The sequence below is a fragment of the Aphelocoma coerulescens genome, unplaced genomic scaffold (genome assembly GCF_041296385.1).
Source record: "Aphelocoma coerulescens isolate FSJ_1873_10779 unplaced genomic scaffold, UR_Acoe_1.0 HiC_scaffold_128, whole genome shotgun sequence".
In the NCBI taxonomy this organism is placed as follows: Eukaryota; Metazoa; Chordata; class Aves; order Passeriformes; family Corvidae; genus Aphelocoma; species Aphelocoma coerulescens.
Genome location: NW_027183483.1, coordinates 435,751 through 452,500, shown reverse-complemented (window position 1 = coordinate 452,500; position 16,750 = coordinate 435,751). Strand labels below are relative to the sequence as shown.

At 37.4% G+C, this 16,750-nt stretch overlaps 1 protein-coding gene across 1 annotated transcript in view; it reads left to right on the top strand.

Moving 5' to 3' along the window:
* LOC138100674 (solute carrier family 12 member 7-like) overlaps window positions 1–16,376 on the top strand; it is a 34,496-nt gene extending 18,120 nt beyond the window's left edge. Inside the window, exons 9-14 of the mRNA XM_068998555.1 lie at window positions 805–974; window positions 1,125–1,256; window positions 3,438–3,545; window positions 11,376–11,557; window positions 14,817–14,950; window positions 15,403–16,376. Of these exons, the coding sequence (XP_068854656.1) occupies window positions 805–974; window positions 1,125–1,256; window positions 3,438–3,545; window positions 11,376–11,557; window positions 14,817–14,950; window positions 15,403–15,494 (818 nt within the window). The 3' untranslated portion in view covers window positions 15,495–16,376. The remainder of the gene's footprint in view (window positions 1–804; window positions 975–1,124; window positions 1,257–3,437; window positions 3,546–11,375; window positions 11,558–14,816; window positions 14,951–15,402) is intronic.
* The last annotated feature ends 374 nt before the right edge of the window (window positions 16,377–16,750 follow it).

Sequence of the window (16,750 nt, the reverse complement as noted above, 5' to 3'; positions counted from 1 at the left end):
AAACCATGCTGCCACTCGCTCACTTTTCCTCTTCCCCTGTGGCTGGTTGGAGAGGAGAATTGGAGGCACAAAAGGTAAAGATAAGAGGTTAAGAACAAGATACTGGATACAGCAACAATGTTAATAACAAAAAGCATACGAAAGAGAGAATGATGCACATGCAAAAATGCTCACCATGGAGCTCCACCTGATTGCAGCCATGCCACCACAACTGTTACAGTGGGGATACTGTAACACGCCTATATCAAACCAGGAGTCCTGTGGAAAAGAAATATATATAGACGGATTCTTGATAGATGTTTCAGAGAGATGTTTATTTCCCCAGCCGCATGGCCGGGCTCTGCCAAGGAACTGTTACAGTCACGGGACCAAGGGTCCTTGCCCGCGCAGGAAACACAAACCAACCAATGGGGAACGAGGCTGACCAGGGGCAGGGAACCCCCGTGTCTCCCCTTAGGGCTACATGGCGGGGGGAGGAGACCCCGACACACAACCACTCCCTTTGCCTTGGAACTGGTGCCACCCAACCACTCCCTCCACCTTGGAATCAGCACCATGTTTATTTGACCAGAAGGAACCCCTTCTCTTGGGAAAATACTCCCCCTTGCTTCCAGCAATGGCATGAAGTGGTGTAGAATAACCGCTGGAACCAAGACACCCAGGTCTTTTGCCAAGACACCTAGGATATTCCTCTTTTGCCTCAGCAAAATCTGGGAGGGTTGAAACTTTTGAATTATAAACAAAAGCAAAATCTGTAAATGAAAACTAGGAGTTCTTGATTAAATGTCTTGTTTTCCCTTACAGATACTGTACGAGAAACAACTGCAGCTCAACAAGCACTTTTGGTGGCTAAAAACATTGACTTATTTCCAACAAATCAAGAACGTTTTACTGAAGGAAATACAGATGTGTGGTGGATTGTTCATGATGGTGGTATGCTGATGTTGCTGCCTTTTCTCCTTCGACAGCACAAGGCAAGGACAACAGAAAATGGCTGGGATTTAGTTTTCTAGCACTGAATGGTTCTAAGCATATCTAATTCAATACTCCTTCACGTTGTTCAAATTATGCATGGTAGTAGCAATCACCGTGTTACAAACTGTTATAATGTATCTTTTTGGTAGGTTTGGAGAAAATGTAAAATGCGTATCTTCACCGTCGCTCAAATGGATGATAATAGTATTCAAATGAAGAAGGATCTTCAGATGTTCTTATACCATCTTAGACTGAATGCTCAAGTGGAAGTTGTTGAAATGGTTTGTTACTAAATATTTTTAAGGTGATACTGGGACTAAACTTGGGAAAACAGATTTAGCTTTTTTCAAATAAAGAGACATTAGCCCAAATACAGAAATTGAAAGATTCCAGACCCACAGAGAACAAGAAGATAAGCATCGTTGTCTTACCGTGTTACAATGCTAGTGTACATGGTGGTGAGTTTAATGGGTTTGTCAAGCAGAGTTTGAGATGTTTGATGTGTTAATTCTTACTTTATTTATGAGGACTAGTCCATAGAGCTGGTTCATTCAGGAAGGAAAAAGCTTGACTTTTTAGCAAGCAGTGAAATGGAAGGCTGAATGTGCTTAATCTAATAAGCTATGACAGATGGTATGGGACAGGATGAACTTGTCCATGTCTCTAACTGCTGGAAGAATACCTCTCTGGAATAAGGAATTCCTAGTCTCAAATGAGAGTTGTTTTTGGCATCACCAGCCTCAGCCAGCACTGAACAGCAAGACAGTATAGCTACAGTTTCACAAGTCAAGGTAGTGACAAAATGAATTTTGTAACTTTTTTCCTTTTCTAAATGTGGGTCATAAACTGTTTAAGAGGAAAGGACTAAAGCTATACTCTGTCTAGGTCCACTTTTTTTGGAAACTAAGGATGTAATTTCCAGCACTAAAAGGTGACTAGCATAATGCCCAAAGTAAGGCGCATGGAAAAAAAAACCAACCAAAACTTCTGCTCATTCTGAAGTGGGATGAAGATGAGTAAACTGGTTCAAAACTTCTACCACCACTAGTTTCTAGAATCACCAGAACTTATTAAAAAGATTTATCATGCTAATCAATCATAAAACAATTTTAGGAATTGTTTTAATTACTTAGGAAAAATTTACATGTGAAAGATTTACTATTCTTTGCTTAGACTACTAAATATGAAAGTCTAAAAAGCTGTGGCATGTACAGTTGAATGAACACAGAGTGCCATAAAAAGGCTCAGCCTTGGTTGGATTTTGAGCAGAAGACAGTATAGAAAGTTGTGCTGGTTTCAGCTGGGGTAGAGTTAATTTTTTTCATGGTGGCTGGTATGGGGCTGTGTTTTGGATTTGTTCTTGATTAAATGTCAGGGTTGGTAATATAGAGATGTTTTTGTTATTGTTGAGCAGGGATTACACAGAGCCAAGATCTTTTCTTCTTTTTGTACTGCCACACTGACAAGGAAGTTAGGGGAGGTTGGGAGGAGACACTGTTGGGACAGATGATCCAAACTGACTAAAGGGATATTCCAGACCATATGACATCATGCTCAATATATAAGGTGGGGAGAAGAGGGAGGAAGGGGGGAATGTTTGCAGTGATGCAGTTTGTCTTCCCAAGTAACCATTATGCATGATGGGGACCTGCCCATGGGAAGCATTGAATTAATTCCTTGTTTTGCTTTGCTTGTGTGCACAGTTTTTGCTTTTCCTATTAAACTGTCTTTATCTCAACTAATGAGTTCTCTAGCTTTTATCCCTCTGATTCTCTCCCAAATCCACTTGTGAGGGAGTGAGTGAGAGTCTGCATGAGCCTTGGTTGCTGGCTAGTGTTAAACCACTACAGAAATACAATTTATTCTTTTCTGCTGTGGGTAATATTTAATTCTGGGAATCTTCCAGAGGATAAGAGATACCTTACAAGTCAGTGACAACACAGGTGACTGCTGTAGATTTTTGTGTTGCATTTTAGTTTTGAGCCAATGTGAGAATATATTTCAGAATTTTTTCCTAATGGCTTCTGTTTATGGACATTTCTCACTGATGCAAGGATAATGTGTTATTTGTGCCTCTGGACAGTTTTTAAGCAAACAAGTGTACACACATGCTTAGGTGGGAGGCAATGCAGGCCCAGTTTAAATAACTGCTTTCAACTCTCACTTCGGCAGCCTAGTTGGAACAGAATAGTGGAAAGTCTGTTCCAAGTACCTAAAATTTAGATAAAACAACAATAGTATTGTTACAGTAGGATAGGTCACTGTATGAAATTGCTGTTCGAAGATTAAGTTTTAAGAATGAGGACAGAAGTGATTGATAAATTATATGCTTAGGATTACTCTATTGCCATGAAAACATCCAGGACCACTGAATGAATACAGGTATGAGATACACTGTCTAAATGTTGTTCTTCCAAGTAGTACTTTTCTTCTGGTGTTTCTAATGCCAATTTATTTTGCAGTTTGAAAATGATATTTCTGCGTTCACGTATGAGAAGACACTTATGATGGAACAGCGATCTCAGATGCTAAAACAGATGCAGCTATCAAAGAATGAGAGGGAAAGGGAGGTAGGAACTTTGACTTGACAAGATGTTCTGTGAAAAATCTGAAAGTACTATCTTTGGGCTGTGGCTTCTTATCAGTTTCTAACTAGTTAAGAACTTTCGTAACTGCATTCTGTGTTTCTCTACAACCAGTTTTACTTGTGTGCCAGTTTGGACAAATTTGGAAATATATCCTCTGAGAGAAGGCAGGTTACAACCACCCCTCCCCCCACCAGGCTCAGGAAAAAACTAATTTTCCTCGAAGAAAGTGAAAGAGATAAAAACTATTTATTTAACAAACACACCAGAGAGGATAATAATGCTAAATAGTAAAACCTCTTACTGTGGAGAAAAAAACCTGGGAAAATTTCAGAGTCCTTCCATAGGTAGACTCTCTCTTCCTCCTCAAAGCTGGGACAGGGTGGGGCCCCCTCCTCTAGGGCCTCCACTTCTGTGGAAAAGGTCCCGATGTGTTCTGATGTTGAAACAGTCCAAAAAAGAAGGGGAAAAAAAACCAAAGTCCCAGGAAAGCAAAGTTCAACTCTCTGTCTCTCTTTCTGGAGAAAAAGTAGCTGAAAACTGGCTGAAAACTGGCTCTGAAAGCAAGCAGAGTGCTTCCCTCCACTCTCCCTCTGCTGCCGCAGCTGAACACAGAGAACTGTCTCTATCTCTGCGTCCTTGAAACAAACTGTAAACTGCTTTGAAGAGTTTGCTCATTTTTTTTTTCTCTTCCCCCTCTCAGGCTCAGTTTAAAGGCATAGAAAGGCACGAAATTATTTTCTGGGCATAGGGCAGAGATATGGGATACAACATCATAAAGTCACCCCAAGACAACTTTCAAGGTTAAAGTTACGTGGGAAAAGAAATAATTTTTTATTTAAACAGATTTGAAGAGTTTTCCGGTTCTTGTTGAGTGCAAGTGTTAATTAGCAAAACATTTGAGCATCAGTGTGGAATATATTCACAGCCTTTCCAAACTTGGCATCAGTAGATAAGATTCATGATTATACAACTGGACTGATTAGCTTTGATTGTGATTTGGTTTTAGGATTATAGAATAATTTAGATTGAAAAAGACCTTTAACCTAACACTGCCACATCCACCACTAAACCATGTCCCTAAGTGCCATATCGACATGTTGTTTAAATACCTCCAGTACCTCAACTTCAGCCACCTCCCAGGACAGCCCATTCAAATGCTTGATAACCCTATCCGTGAAGAAATTTTTCCTAATGTTCTATCTAAACTTCCTCTGGTACTACTTAAGGCCATTTCCTCTTGTCCTGTTACTTATTACTGGGGAAAAGAGACCAATCCCCACCTCACTACAACTGTCTTCCAGGTAGTTGAATAGAATGAGAAAGACCTTCCTGAGCCTCCTTTTCTCCATGTTAGAGAAGCCTACCTCCCTCAGCCACTCCTCATATAACTTACAAATACACCATATTACACAATATAATACAAATCTGTTCAAATCGCACTGAATATTTTTTTTAGTTTCTGCATTATTTTGAATGTTTTATGAATCAACTGATTTCTTTCTGGAAGGAAACTTAGGCCAACAAACTATAATCCTGTAGTATCAATATGGAAATGCTGTTTTTGCTGCTCCCCTATCCTTACTATTTTGCATATTTAGTAACAAGCTTCGTTCAGCTGTAATTTTATGAATATTTGTAACTTATAAGTCCTTTCCTTTTGGCTTGTGCTTCTACCCCCTCATATATTCTGCTAACTCTTTCAGTATTATCAAGATTTTTTAGTGATGTAGAAGGTAGTGAATTCTCTGGCTTTGCCATCACAAAAATTATTTCCATCCCACGGCAAATAAGAGAACTCTACTGTGTTTAATTGCTCATTTGTAAAACAGCTAGATTGTTTTTCTTGTGGCTTTTCTTTTTTGATGTTAATCGTACAAGTCCAAGCAGTTTGGGGTTTTAATGGTTTTTTTCCTTTTATTTCTCCTCTTCTCTCTATTCATTTTTCCACCTCACAGGATTTTTTAAAGATTCCTAAAGATGCCTGCTATTATTACAATGATGTGATACTGTAAATCCTCTTTCTTATCCATGTCATGGTAGTTTTCTTTCAATTTGAGCCTGCCTAACATATTTTCAGTAACAAACCAAACTTTTCTGTACATCCTATTCAGTCTTACTGTTTCTTTATTGAACAGTAGTATCTTTCAAGTGGAGTTTGAGTGATTTATCTATTGGAGATTCTGAAGGATTTAACTTCCACATGAATAATGCTCTGTAGTCTATGGCACATCAACTGCGGAGGAGATGAAAGAATTTCTCCTCAGCTCTGAGCTGGTTGGAATCTGGACTATACTTCAGAGTTGTTTGCTTGGAAGTTTTTATTTCTTTCTATTCCCTCCATATAATTTTCTTTATTACTCACTTTTATCTGAACTTTACCATCACCGTTATAGCTTCAGTTTCTTCCTTCTTATCAAGCAGGGTAAAACCTGAGTGTATTAGTTTAAAAAAACAGTCTAGTTTTTTGTGGGCAGGAGAAAGCTGCTCAAAGCTTCTACTATGTCTGGCACAGAGCCAAGCGCTGAAGGCTCTGACAATGGGCAGGTGCTGTGACCAGCACTGGGAATGCCCGTGCAGCTGGGGTGGCATGGCCAAAAATGTGCAGCCAGAGCCCTCCTGGGGCCAGGGGAGGCTGCACGGCTGGGGCCCTCCCAAGGCCGAAGCCCTCCTGAGGGCAGGAGCAACGTGCCCAGGGCCACCCATGTGGTGCCGGCAGGGACCACGTGGCCAACGACAAAAACATGGCAAACAATTCCCCGACATGGAACACAGTCGAGATCAACCTTTTTGGCATAGCGAAGCTCAATAAGAACTTTTCAATTGATAAAACTTGAGAACAATACTACCTATGGACAAAAATTTTCTTCTGAGTCAGAGAAGAGGAAAAGTGAGGACATGTGAGGAGAACCAACATGGCAGCACCGAGGTCAGTGAAAGGAGGGAGGAGAAGGAAGTGCTTCGGGCATAGGAGCTGAGATTCTTCTGCAAGCTGTGGTGAGGACTATGATACAACAAATTATTTCCCTGTAATTCATGAAGTGCATGGGGGGGGGATGCAGAGATCCACGCTCAGCCCATGAGGAAAAGTGCTCATGCTGGAGCACGTGGATGCTGAAAAGCTGTAATCTAGTGAGGAACTCGAAGAGAGAGAGAAGACCCTTTCTTCCAGAGATAGAGAGCCCTTGCTTCCAAACTAGAACAGCTTATCCTTAAAAGACTAAACCCCATGAACTAAAATGACCCACGATGTGCAGCATTGGGAAGACTGCACCGTTCGTGGGAGGGAGCCATGTTACAACAGGTCGGATGGGCTGCTATTCGTGAATGTTAAAACCATGCTGGAGAAGTTCACAGAGAACTATCCCCATGGGAAGGATCCCACGGCACAGCAGAAGAAGGAAACTCCTTTCCTTAAGCGTACTGAAGGAAGATTTTTAGGAAGTGACAAAGACTGACCAAAACCCCATGTTTTTGTCTCCTTGCACAGTCAGTGTGAAAGAGGGAGGGATTGGGAAGGAAAGGTGTTTTAAAGGTTTATTTTAGTTCTCATTACTTTTTACTTTTAATTCTGTTAACAATAAGTCTTCTTTATACTGTTTGAGTTTTGAACCTGTTTTGCCTTAGTTTTTCCCCTAATCCTTATCTCACTCATGAAGTTTTTGTTTTAATTTCCCCTCCTCTGCTCAGCTATAGCAGAGGAAAATAAGTGGATAGTTTTTTGTGAGTGCCTGGCTTCTAGTCAGTGTCAAAACCCCAACAATTTTGGTGGAGACATTCAAAATATCACTGAATTTATTTCAGGGTCTGAAGTAAAACCCTTGATAATTCCAAGAACCCCTAGTATTTACTGACTTGTCCAAGATTAAAAGTCATACCTATGTATTGTTTCTGATCAGGATATCTAAATCTACCTTGTTCTTTTGTATTTTCATAAGAAAATGTGGATAATTTTTGTCCTCTGGAGCTACAAGATGAGTAGATGTACTCAGTGTACATCAGATGTACTCAGGCCCATTCTTACTCTGATCATCTTTCCTTAAATGAGCTGAGCCATTCTTTTCATGTTTTTGCTGACCTCCAAAACATTTCATTTATTAGTATCTCTAGTTCAAATTAGCATTGCTTTTCTTTTTATTGTCTGTCTCCAGGCATTCAAATATAACCTGGTATTCCAGCTTTGAATGGTGAGTGTAATTTGGTTTCCTGTTACCACAAAGATTAGTACTTTAACCTCACTTTAACCTGAAGTGGATGCCTTCAAATGAAGCCAAGACCTTCTCAAAGAGGTGCATTTGGTTTTGTACAGTGTTCTTTTGCTGTTTCATAGGCCTGCTTTTGTCCCTGAGCAATCACCCTCACCCTTCCTTCTTCTGTCACTTTTTAAAAATAGAACTGATTTGATCTTGCCCTCTGGGTTTTCTTGTAGAACAGGGCATCGAGGACTCATCAGATTTTTGTTTACTTTCTTGGAAAACTTGGTCAAATTGCTTCTGTTTGGGTGTAAATATAACATGTGCCTGCAAAGCATAAGATAGGCAACTTAAGTTTAGCTGGCAAACATTTATTTATTTGACTTTGTCAATAGCGCTACTGTTGGGGTTCCTCCCCCCTGCCATGGGGTCCTGGGAGAGGGGACCCTGGGGTAGAGGCATGGCCTAGGCATGGGGTCTCCTGGTCACATGTACCCTAATCCTGTTCCCCGTTGGTTATTTTGTGTTCCCCTGCCCAGGGAGGACCCTGGTTGTCCTGTGATTGCTCAGCTCTTCGGCAGTCCCCCGGCCATGTGGCTGGAGAATAAAGATCTCTGAAACTTCTATCAAGAATCGCTCCCTATTTCTTTCCACGGGCCTCGCTGTCTAATGCATGTTGCAGGAGACCCCATTGCAACATGCTACAAAGGGAAAGGAAAATGTAGAGCCTCGCTCACTTTCTTGCTTCCCTTTTTGGTGGTTTTTGGCTTTTTTCTCTGGTTAACCCTCAGTAATGACTCTTGGGCCAGGCAGTGGTAATGGGACCTGTGAGAAGGTAATAATCCTTTCCCCACCAAATTGTGTTGGGTTGTGCTGTTAGGTAACATTGGCAGAAATTTGGGTGCATGCATGTGAGGAGCAAAATTATAGTTTGTGAATCATTAGATTTTTAAGGTTTTAGGTTTTTAGAGTTGGAAAGTAGCTTTCTCACATGCTTTAATTTTTTTCATGCTTTTGTTTGTAATTGAGTAAAAAAATTCACCTGAATATGTACGTATACAAAAGGACGTGACCCTCACAAAGAAGTGAATATTTGAGCTTCCCATAGAGACTGAAAGATTCAACTGGCTTCATGTTTTCACAAATGTTTTTAAAGGGACTTCATAACTAACTACTAAACATTTTAAAAAGAGCCTTATAAGCTGATACCACATCTCATCTACTGAAATGAAGAAGAATATGATATCTGCTTTTTTCTGTAGACTTTTTTTTTGTCATTGGTAACATTTTTGTCCCAGATTCAGAGCATCACAGATGAATCTTGAGGCTCAATTAGAAGAAACAGCTACTCCAGTCCATTGTCCGTTGTCCAAGATGCTCAGGCACTGCTGACTAATGATTACCAAGAGGAAGAGGTAGTTGGACATAGTGCTGACTAGACATATTTTCCATTGCAATATTTGAAGTGCCACTACTGCAAACTGAACTACACATGAACAATTTAATCATTCATTGTTATGGAGGAGTTTTTAGTCATTTTTTCTACATTCATTATCTTAACCTGTATTTCTTGTCTCTAGATGATGCTTCTGCGACATGAACTATATTCTCTTTCTCAAACTTACTTTCCGTAAAAGAAACACATTTCTGAGATTTCCTGTTTTCTTAAGAGCCAGAAGCAGGGTGTTACATTAATAAATATATTTCATGTTTTCACCAACCATTGACTTCCTTTATAGTTTCTCTGTTGAAATACTGAAGATTCGCAGAGACTGTATTGATATACTAGGTCTTTTAAGGAGATTTCTATGCTTATTTGCAAGCCATTATTAACCCATATATGTCATTACTGCTTTCTGCATGGTGACAGTGAAAGGAAATGGACTGATTTAATCAATGAGTTTAGTGTGCACTTGAAGCGTTGCTCATATCTAAAATGTGTAGCCTAGTTTGTAGAAGTGCTGTATACCATTGTATTTCCCTTTCATCATGGAGTGAGAGAGCAAAGTGTTGTGTTTCATGAATTGAATTTGGTATCAAAATAGCACTAACAAGAATGTGTTTTTGTTGTGTTTGCATTTTTATAGATGTGTATTATAGGTCCAGAATTTCTCTTGGTCTCACTGTCTTTCTAAACATGGCAAATTTTCTTCCATTGAAGTATAGTTGAACTGAACTCATCTTACAGTGTTCCTTTGAAATTTTAGTCCATCAGCTATTGTTCCATGGTATTTATAATATTGGCATGTATTTGTTAGCTTTTTTCATTCTCGTCATAGAATTAATTGTATTCATAGGAATTTCTGATTTGTGGCCTTGAATCATCGTTTAATCATCTGTGAACATAGGAAGACCATCAGACTAAGAGATATTTATATGAACCTCAGAAATTAACTCAAGAATTTGGGAATCCTGGAGGATAAGGACTAGGAAATAATTTAGGGAATATACAGAAGCTCAAAGGCATTTAAAACCACCTGCAATTACAATTTGTGAACCACTAGAGGAATTGCTTTTCTGAGACAAAAGTAGTATTCTCATCTGCTTGGGTTTTATTCGTGCTTTTTATTGACCTGCATGAAATTCTTAATCAACATATATGTGGAGGGACCATGATGATGTCTAACGTGAATAATTGGGGCTCCCAAACAGAACAGGACCTTCAACTCATGATTTAACAAGTCTCTGAATAGCTTTCAGAACTGTTAAACAAAAAGCAAACAAACAAACAAACAAACAATCACAGGAAAAAAATAAATACCTCCTCCGAAACAGAAAACTCCAAAGCACAAAAAGAATCCTGCCCCCAAATACCAATTCATTTATAATTTTCAGAGTCTTAAGTTACTGTATTTGTGTTGCATTTGATGGAAATAGAGAAGTCTATGGACAAAGTATTATGAGGGAAAGTAAGTAAATAATGTGCTAAATATTTAATCTTTCTTTTCTCCAAAGAAGCAAGGGGAATGGAAAATAGAAAACACAATATTCTTCCGACATGCGCTTTTGTGTTCTTGAAGTTGATTTGACTTTCTACTGTTAAAAGGGAAGAGAAGGCCCCTTCATGGCTAGATTGGTTGGATTTGTTATGTAATATTCATAATTTGTTATGTTATACTCTTGCAGGCATAAATAATCTAATTTAATAATTTAAATCTACAGCTAGCCTTCAATTCAGCCAGTCCCATACTGGCGTCATGAGAGTCATGTGGTAGTTCAGCTAAAGGCATGGGAAATGGACAATGTTTACAACAGTATCTGTGAAATAATGTAACTCGTGAACAATGAGAGTACTGGCTTTCAAGTTTTTCATTGGCAAAATGCCCTGATGTTAATAAAGTACTCTCTGGTGAAATTGAAATTCACTTGAGTTCATTACAAAAGTAATGTTCCAGGTAAGATGTAGTTTTGCAAATATGAACAATTAAGTACATTTTTACAAGCAATTTCACTTCATGCTAAAGTCACAATAGTCTCATATTTGTTCACAAAGTAAGGTGCATTTTTCTTTAACCTCTTTGGTTCTCCTGCTATGAAATTCCTTTTCAAAATTTTAATAATGTGTAATTTGAAAATGCTAGTTTTGACTGAATCTTGCGGTGATTATTTGTTTTGTGGCCAGGCCCAGCTGATCCATGATAGAAACACTGCCTCACACTCCGCTCCAGCAGTTGAAGCAAGTGTGGCTGCTGCTATGCCAGAGAAAGTGCAAATGACCTGGACTAAAGAAAAGTTTGTAGCGGAAAAGCATAAAAACAAGGATTCAAATGTGTCTGGCTTTAAAGATATTTTCAACATGAAGCCGTAAGTATGCATGTGGTATGTGGAGCTTTTTATTTCATTGTGTTTATTTTAATGGGGGGAGGGGTTCTAGTTGGTTGTTTTATCTGGGTTTTGTTTTTTAAGTGATTCTGCTTTATTTAAACTTGAATACAAAAATAATCTTTTCATGCACTTCACTTAAATGGCATCCTTATAAAAATAGTATGTACTATGGGTACATTATGGGTCGAATGACTGTAAAGAGAATGTTTTGAGTGAAGTTTAAATATAGCAGACTTCAAGCTGTAAACTCAACATCTGGATTGTACCAGAAAGCATATATGTTAAAAAGCTTAATGATAACTTCTTCTTTCTCCCTCTGTGTGAAAAATTAGTGTATTTTTGTTGTGTTTGGTACTAGAGGGAGTACCAAAGAAGCAGATAGTCTTTCAAGACACTTAGGTTGTGTTTTTGATTTTGGGTGCATGTTTTTTTGGGTGTGGGGGGTGTTTTATTGAACAAAGGAAGAGAGGGGGAGTTGGGGGTTTTTTTTGGTTGGTTGGCTTTTTAATGGACATTCAGTGCTCATCCTGTAAATTAAAGCAATATAAAACTTGTCTAAATATGTATGTCTTGCTATATTAAATATTTCCTGTTTTAAATATTCCCTAATGTCTTCTTCTTAGATAGATAAGAGCTACTCCTTGTGTCAAACCAATGTAGTAGACACAAAAACAATTACAGAAGGAAATCAGTTTGTTTGTTTCCTCATGTTGTGATTTTAGAAGAATAGCTTAAATTATTTTCTGCACATGACCAAACCAAAACTGTGGATGTCAAGGGAAATCTTAATATCTAAAGAAAACATATCTTAAATCTAGGACTTTTAGGCAATGCAGTTAGAAAGCATATTTAAAATCAGTACCTAAAATCCTAAGTTGGTTTGTGGATTTGCTTTGAGCTCTTTAGAAACAGTTTGCCTTCTGCAGATTCCAAAAATTATTGTGCTCATGCTCTAAAGCATTGTCCTGGGCTGCATTATACTCTAATCTTTAAGGGCTTTTAAAATTAGTATCTTTGAAATAGTTCTTATCACTACTTTAGAATTGTGCAAGACACTGATTTCAGATATTATTATTTTAAAACTACAATGTGTAGTTGGGTAGAAATTACAGTTCAAACTTGGTGTGCCTGTACAGTATATTAATATCGTTGACTTAATAATGTACCTGATGGCATAATTTTTTCTTTCTATGCATTTGCTTCCCTTTCACATAGAGAATGGGGAAATCTGTAAGTCTAAATTTCACTTCACTTAAACAACATAGGCTGGGTTCTCTGGTTCTTGTGATCTTTTACATTTTATGCATGTTTTTAAATCATAATTTGCAATGCATTTATTCTTTTGTTCCTTTTTAATATAATGTGATATAGCACGTGCTGAAAAAATATTCATCATTGTGACTTGTTAATGTTCTCTTAAGTATTATCAAATTTCTATTCAAGCTAAGTCACAAAACATGTGTTTTAGTTTCTGTAAGAATATAAATATTGACAGTACTCCTCTGCACCAGCATAGTATTTAGTGTTCTAATTAACTACATTTAAAATTGAATATATTTTTATTCTGGAAGAATAGCCTCTCATTGTGCTATAACTACTTGCACAATAAGGAATATTTGTTCACAAAGGGAACTTTCATGTTTCATCAAAAGTCAGTTCTTGCCTGCCTTCTACCAACCCATGCATGTGTAGAAATAACATAAGTTCAGACATATATGACAGCACACAAAAATGGGATACTACCTCTCTTGAGTGAAATTCACTTGACTGCTCTGCTTTTTTTTAGAGTTCAGCATTTTCTTAATTTTATCTGCTTAACAAATTGAGCTTCTTTTGAAAATTTGGGAAGTTTACTTTGTCTACTAAGTATGATTTCAGTTCTACCAATGTTTGAAGGATAAGTGATGTTAGTAAGCCTCAGTTCACATTTTACACAATGCAAGCCTTTATTTCAGTGCTGAATTTTTTGCCCACTGTCACAAAGTTACACCCTGCGTGTTATTTTTAGTTTAACAATGTTTCAGCTTCAATATTTATACATCTCAATTATACAATCTTGCCTTTCTTCATAGTTCTTGTTTGGTCATCTCAAAATGCAGTTCTGCTTCTAAAAAACTGAGCTTCAAGCATTCCTTTGTTCCATATATGGTTCTTGTGCAGTTGGTTCTTAGGATAGATGGGCATCGTGATAGAAAATCCCCCAGGAGGGACTGATAAACTCAGTTTTAGAAATGTCATTCTCTTGTAGGGGGAAGATTAGGGGTGGCAGAGTATAGAGAATCAATTGAATTGGTAGGGCTGTTTTTCACTGGCCACTAAATTTCAGGCCAAATGCATTTTAACTATTTATTAAAAAAAAAAAAAAAAAGAAATCTATTTTTGGGCAGCAGATCTTTTGGATAAATGGACTAAGTTAGAGTTTGAATATTTTGGTCACATTGTAGCATATGACTCATTTCCAGCCATGGCTAACTTTACACAGATAGCTGTTTCTCAGGAACTGTAAGGAAACTGTTCTTTTATTTTGTTCTGAAAAGCAACTAAACCATACAAGTGAAATACTACAGTAAGGACTTTTTTTTAAATCCTAGCCGTTTTTTCTTCCTGTGCACAAACCTACAACAATTACATTTGTAGATGCATCAAGGAAAATATTAGGTAATGTTGATAATGTAAGGGAATAGGCTCAATTTCAGTTCACTGCTTACTGCCTTACTCTTACGGTGTGAGAAGCTAGTAATTTTTTCAAAATTCTGTGGTGTTTCTGAATTTTCTTCACTGGCTTATAGAATTTTGTAATGTTTCCAAAGGAGCGTGAATAAAACCTTGTACTGTACAACATAAATACTGTGATCTTTCCATTGCATACCTGTAATTTCATTGTCTGGGAATTCTTGTATAAATCCAGTTACTTTTTTATATAACTCAAACTGGATTCTTAGTGGTTCTTGTCTGAACTTTAATTTCTATTGAAACCAAAGTTTTGATTCATCTTGGTAAAAGATAATTGACAACTGGAAGATTTGTGCATTCTGACAAATTACTTAGAACTGCTTGAATTTCAGACTTAAATGTTCTTGTCAAAGGTATTGAATTTTCTTATTTATTTTGAATATGTACAAATATTAGTGTCCATGAAAATAGCTTGGTTTACATACTTGTAATTTCAAATAAATAACATATGATTCAATTACATAAGTATTATGACAGTGCTTAAAAATGTTTCTTTGCATGCTAGAAATCAGTCAAATGTGAGAAGAATGCACACTGCTGTGAAGCTCAACGGAGTAGTGCTTAATAAATCACAACATGCTCAGCTAGTTCTCCTGAATATGCCTGGACCTCCTAAAAACAGAAAAGGGGATGAAAACTGTATCCTCTACTGTATTTATTCCATATTTCTTGAAATTGAGGGTTTCATTTTTGTGATTCTGCCATTACCTGTTGGGATAACCATTAGTAAGTATGGTAAGCATAAGTCTGCCTTTAAGAAAGTGACACAAAGAGAGTTATAAAAAATCTTGGTAGCGCTGAGGGAGGGGGATTTTCTATTGGTATAAAGCATTTCTTAACTTTGAACTAATTTTAAAATTTCCTACTTTTATCTTTTTTTGTAGGTGACTAGGGAAAAACTAGGAATTTCCCCCAAGTTAGGCCTCACTTCCACTTGAATAACCAGTAATGGGACAGTAAAGGGTGACACATAAAAACTCTTTGATGAAATTGTTGAACTCTATTTTCGCATTATATGTCAGACTTTTTGAGAGATTACTAGCTATTTTGTTTCTCTTCTGAATAAATTCCTTGACCAGATGGTATTTCAGACATGGAATTTCTGGAAGTTCTGACAGAAGGTCTGGATAGAGTTCTCCTAGTCCGAGGCAGTGGACGTGAAGTGATCACCATTTATTCTTAATCTGTTTGCATGTGTTTTTCAAACACCATACACCACCACCATAAGAAAACAAAGTTTTTTGCTATAATTTGAGCAACTTCATTGTGTTCTAGTGCGTTGAAAATTACCTGCAAACTGAATCTTATGATGATGTATTCTTTTTTTCCTAGTAAGATGTTATATTTAAATAATATTTTAAGCAAATTTATGTAGAAAATATTTCTATGGGGAATTGATAAATGGTGGATGGGTTAGGATATTTATGTGTGTGTAGCATATTCTGACACTTCTTAAGCTGTGGTAAAACAAAAAAATTGGTAATGCAATCATATTTTTAAAGATATAGAAATATAAGCAACTTCTGATTATTTTAATCTTTGTTCTGCATCATAATAAAAGGGAAGGGTTGTAGGAAAGGTTGTCTTCTTTCTTTACCAAAATGCTGCTGTGTTGCTTCTGTTGGAATTAGTCCTGGTTCAGGAACCTTCCTTCAGAGAGATATATATATAGCCAGTCAAATTTGTCTATGACATGCATAGAGTGTTTCCCTGAAGTTCATGATTTGCCATACCTGTTAAAAATAATATTTCTGTATTTAAAATACTTAGGTAGCTGAAACCACCAGGTGATAGCAAATAGACAAGCTGTGTGGGTTCTTTTCTATGAGGTACTGGCAGTTAACCATTATCTTACACCATTATACCAATGATGAAACATGAGAGCATCCAACTCATAGGAAGGCGATGGTGCAGAAACTTCACCCGGTTCCAAATATAATTTAACAGTTGATAAACCACAGCAAGGTGGTTAATGAAATGCAGTCTCTTGTTTTCAGATATGTATATTTTGAAAATGTTGTATGTATGCTGCTGTTTGAAATAAAATCTGCTTTTCTCAACTGAACTAGCTCCTAAGTGTTTTTCACTTGAAATTTTTGAACAGTTTAGCTTAGGTGTTCAATAGAAACTTTTTGCTTCTTTTATAATTCTGTTCCTTTCAGGCACTCTTTAGCTTTGTAAATGTTGTTTAAGATCTAAAGTGTATCAGAAGATTGTCCTGCTGTAAAAAGAATGGGTCTATTTAGACATATAAACACTTATTTTGGTTTTTCTTTTTCTTATTCCTTTGTAATACAATCAAGACATCTGTTGCTCAGCCTAGAACAGCAGTGATGCAGTGCCCAAGTACCTGGCTAGGCTCAAGGCCAGGGTTTTTATCATAACACTCTCAGCTGAAGTAAGACAAAGCTATAAACAGCAAAAGCTGAAAACAGCCAT